Source organism: Lagenorhynchus albirostris, chromosome 6 (genome assembly GCF_949774975.1).
Source record: "Lagenorhynchus albirostris chromosome 6, mLagAlb1.1, whole genome shotgun sequence".
Taxonomy (NCBI): Eukaryota; Metazoa; Chordata; class Mammalia; order Artiodactyla; family Delphinidae; genus Lagenorhynchus; species Lagenorhynchus albirostris.
Genome location: NC_083100.1, coordinates 20,655,986 through 20,660,815, shown reverse-complemented (window position 1 = coordinate 20,660,815; position 4,830 = coordinate 20,655,986). Strand labels below are relative to the sequence as shown.

General features: G+C 49.5%; 1 protein-coding gene across 1 annotated transcript; it reads right to left on the bottom strand.

The window, feature by feature from the left end:
• Positions 1–4,241: 4,241 nt before the first annotated feature.
• On the bottom strand, positions 4,242–4,615 carry TNP1 (transition protein 1). The gene is made up of 2 exons (XM_060151299.1): positions 4,477–4,615; positions 4,242–4,270 (listed from the first exon to the last, which is right to left on the bottom strand). Exons 1-2 carry the CDS (start codon positions 4,613–4,615, stop codon positions 4,242–4,244), a joined length of 168 nt encoding a protein of 55 aa, XP_060007282.1.
• Positions 4,616–4,830: the final 215 nt, after the last annotated feature.

The following is a 4,830-nucleotide window of genomic DNA, read 5'->3' as shown; positions in this document are numbered from 1 at the left end:
TGGTGCGTGAAGCCTCAGATTGCAGAGCCAGGCTGTGCTGTCCTCTGGTTTCAAAGGACAGACCTCTAGGTGACCCCGACAGCTGAGCCCCAGGCCATGTCTGACTTGTACCGACTACCCCTGGGGCACCCCAGTCCCCTCCCAGCTGTAGCTTCTGGGCCTTCACTCCCTCACACAGCCCTGAGCACTTCTCTAGAACTTCCTGTTTTCCTGCAACTGCACAGACCCAGCTGGCCCCACCTGGGCTGATCTGGCCAGGCCCAGGGCAAGAGGTGGGAGTCAACTGTGTTCTCCCCTAGCTCCTCTGGGCTCTCTCCACCCACAGGGTCCTCAGGGACCACTCCCATCAGACCCCGATGTCAGTGGAGCAGAGGCCCTGTATCCAAGTCAGCTCACCAGAAGGTCAAGGTGACCCAGAAGGGCTTGTGGTCAAATTCCTTAATTTTTTTGTTTTTCCTAATTTCTGACTTTCTAAAAAGGCTGAGTAAGTGATGACTTAAGAACATGGCATTCCAGAGAAAACTGGAGAGAGGAACAGAGTCCCCTTGGTGAAGGAGGTGGAGAAAAAGCACACAGAGGGTGAGGTCTTCCAGTGTCCCAAGCCCCCTGTGCTCTTTCCCTCTGGGTGCCTGCCTGGTCCAGGCTGAGGCTGCAGGAGCTGTCAACAGGGAGCCAGAATGAATGTTCCTGGAGGGCAGTGACTAAGTCAACACCAGAGCTGGAAGATGCCCAGCCTGTGAGCCTGGAAAATGTTCTTACTACAAAACAGAGTTTTCCAGGTGGCTGCCAATCCTTCCACACCTGTCTAAGGGGGCAAAGACAAGTCACCAGGCAAGGGTCTGGCTGCCCTGACCAGCCTTGAGCTGTTCTCCACATGCCCATCCTTATCATTAATTAACATTGTCTTAGAACATTTTGTCTGGGAATAATACTCTCTTGCCAATGACATGAACGCGTGCTTTTGAGCTGAGGGTTCAGGAGCCCTGAGTAACTTGGTCTGAGGTCTCTTCACTGGTTACTTCTGAAGGGACTTTGGTATGTGACAAGAAATGAGAGAAGACAAATTATATGCTAAAGTGGCCAGCTTCTAGAAGTCCAATGAAAGAAGACATTTTGCCTACCAGGCTGTGCCAGCTATCACCATTGGTTTTTAGAGCTATTCTTCAACACCTCTGCTCTTTGCTGCCCTGCAACACCTGGCGTCCTTAACTTGTTGCCTTTTGGTTGAGTTTGGCCACGGGAAGCATCAGGAGGAGATTGGAGGGCTGGAGGAGAGAAACATCAGGGTGCTACTGAGACCAGCAGTGGCTGTGTCCCTCTCCAGTACAGTCTTTACCCAGAGGTCCATCTGCCACCCCGTTCACCAAACACAAAGCTTTGGCTCTCATGGGGCTCCTATAACACTGTTCCATCCTTTCACCTCTGCAGAGCCATTATTTCTTTATTTATTTTTAATTAATTAATTTATTTTTGGCTGTGTTGGGTCTTCGTTGCTGCGCACGGGCTTTCTCTAGTTGTGGTGAGTGGGGCTACTCTTCTTTGTGGTGCACGGGCTTCTCATTGTGGTGGCTTCTCTTGTTGCGGAGCACTGGGCTCTAGGCATGTGGGCTTCAGTAGTTGTGGCTCGCGGGCTCTAGAGCTCAGGCTCAGTAGCTGTGATGCATGGGCTTAGCTGCTCCGCGGCATGTGGGATCTTCCTGGACCAGGGCTCGAACCTGTGTCCCCTGCGTTGGCAGCTGGATTCTTAACGACTGCGCTACCAGGGAAGCCCTGCAGAGCCATTATTGCCAGGCTCTGGAGGTCTTGCCTCTGTGAATCGTCCCTTCAGTAATGTGTCTTCATTTGAGTCCCCTCCAGGATCTGCTTTCCTGAGGGATCCTGATGGATACAGGAATAATATTTCTATTTATTGATACATGTGGAATAATATTCTTGTATAAAGAATAATAAGTTTCTTGAGGGAAGTACATTTCACACTATTTTGCTGTTCTGTTGACTCTTCCCTATGGGAAAGGTCGCCTTTGCGCATCTTGGCAATCTGAAAGATGGCAGAGAAAAGGTGAAGTGGAGAGCACGGAGCAAGGGGTGAGCTGTGCATGAAAGCATTTGAAGGCTCCTGGCACACAGCTGCAGCAGGGAGTGGCAGGGGCAAAAGTTGGGAAAAAGCAGGTGGGAAGAGATGTAGGTTATCAGAAAGCCAGCGGAAGAGGCAGAGGTGTGTGGCTCAGACTGTGGGGCACGAGGTCCAGCAAACAGCCTCCTAACTTCAGCCTAACTGCAGGGTCTGCCTCAGCACAGAGAAATGCCTGGCCTGAGGTCACCCTTTCCCTAAGCAGCCTGCTGGGCAGGAGGGGATATAAAGGCTTCGCTATTTTGGACCCATGTAGGAATTCTAACTGGCTGTACTCCCTGCTGGCTGATGAATGAGAATTTATGGCTGGAGCAGCAAAAGCCTGACAGTAAAACCAGTGGATTTTGTGTGCTGCAAGGAGCTTTCAGGCTTTCTTTACATGGAGGCAGAGGAACTCCCCAAGGGCACAAGAGTACGTGAGGACCGGTCATTTCTGATTGGGGATTCCAGCTGCATCCGTAAAGAGTTTTGTGTGGATGTGGATAACTATCTACTTGAGAATCATAGGAGTGTGAGTTTCGTTTGAAACACAGGGACAACAGGAATGTTTAAGAGGTAAAACTGTGGAAGATGAAGGTTACGAAGGGAGTATTTTCTCTATTCCCTCTTTACAAAAATGGAAACTGACAAAATAAGGAGGGAAATACAAGTTTGATGAGTTTTGAAGAGTCTGGGTGCCTGATGCGGACTTAGCTCAGGAGCAGTGTGTGCATTCTCCAGGGCTAAGAAGACAAAGCAACTTGAAACATCTTTACTCATGTCATGACCTAGGCTTTTTCTCATCCTTCCCTACTAGAATCTGACCCACAGGAATAGCCCTTGTTCCCATCCCCATATCCCAATACCTAGACACCTCCACAGGGCTCAGAGTCAATGATCTCATTGAAAATACGTGGAGCTGTGCAGAGAAGAGGCTCCCTTTCCTCGCTTTGTCACCTGGTCCCACATCTCACCCTCCCCCACCCCCCACCCTGCCCCACCCATGTTGGAAACTTCATGTCTGACCTCATGCTCCTCTCATTCCTTCTGGCTTATAACCTTTCCTGGTTGCTTCTCCAGAATCCAAGTGGGTGGGCTTGTTTAAATATGAGTCTCAATTCCTCTCTGTGCCACCCTGGTACTGTCTCTGAGGCAACAGGAAACCCTCATTAAGAAAAATATTGCCCCCTCCTGAGCGGGTGGCTGCTGAGAGGAGGTGTCAGATCCCTGGCCAGAGATGACATAACCGTTATCAGAACCCAAGGTCAAGCTAAAGTGAGGGCCACAGAAAGGGATGGTGCTTCCTTGCCAATAAGGTCCACCCAGACTGAGGTGAGGTCATTCCTACTTCCAGACACACCTGATTAAGATTCATTTATGACATCAGAGTCACACAAGCTGGCTTGAATCTCAGGCAGTATCCCTGCCTCTGGTCTTGTCCAAATACCATGCTGGCCTCTGCCCAGAATGTATCCTCATCTCCAACAGCCTGCTAATCGTGCCCATACAATCAGATAAATTAGAAGCATTGAGGGTTCTCTATCCACCACTGGGACATGTCTTTAGCTAGCTAGTTTGGGAAATCGCAGTTTGGTGTTTCCATGCTCTAAGCCCCTTGACAAAACTGGCTTGCTTCCTTTGGCTCATGACTGGCACTCTGATGAATGTATTTCTCCCATTTCTTTTATCTCCTCTCCCTTTCCATGTTGGGAAGGGAGACGGTACATTGAGACCAAGACCCAAATATGGTGCTGATGCATAGCCAGAGTTGGGGCCCAAGGAGAGAGAGTTGTTAAGGAAAACTACATTGACATTGATATTATCCAAATCATGTGTGATGTTTAATGGTTTCATACCTGCTAATTCTTCCCCAAGGCTGCCCAGCTCAGGAGCCATTTTCCAACCAAAGGATCAAAGGAAACTAAATTCAGTTTTCAAATGTTTATTGAAATGTTGGGGAGAAACAGCCAGCCTATACATTCCTCACTTCGTCACGACTGACATTTTATCCACATGATAGGCTCTTCTCCGGCTTTGATCTAACTTCAGATCTCCTTGGCAGTCCCCTTTCTGTTCTCTGTTGCTGCCTGGTGTCGTTTGAAGTCCACCAGGGCAGAGCCCGCTGGTGGAGTCACAAGTGGGAGCGGGAATTGCGATTGGCTGTAGGGAAATGACAAGTTTGCGACAGGAACACCAGTTAGAACATGACCATTCATCCTCTTCCTGCCCAAACATGAACCTAGTTGGGAATGAAATTCTCATGCTGAGGTTTCAGGGTCCTATGAGAGGTAACTCCAAGAGCGGGGGCCCCCGGGACAACAAGATCCCCCTCTGTTTGACTGCTCTCCTACTCATCCCTCACTCACCGTCATTGTACCGTTTTCTACTCTTCAGGTTGCCCTTCTGGTATTTTCTTTTCCTGCCACCTCTCTTGACTCCCTTGTGAGGTGCTTGGTTCTTGCCCTTCCTCATGCTGTGACTCTTTAATTTGCGGCTGGTCGACATTGTACTTTCTGCCAAAATGAGGGGCTCTGTAGAGCCGGGAGGCCACAAGTCTGGGTATTTAAGGCCTTAGCAATTGTGACTGTGCAGGGGGCATGGCTTAGCAGGTGGGCAGGGCTCCACTGTGATGTCACTAGCCTTTGTTACACTTTGGTAATATATGTGAAATAAGGTGGCCCCTCTAATGCAGCTCAAGGCTACCCTCAATTTTGAGGTCT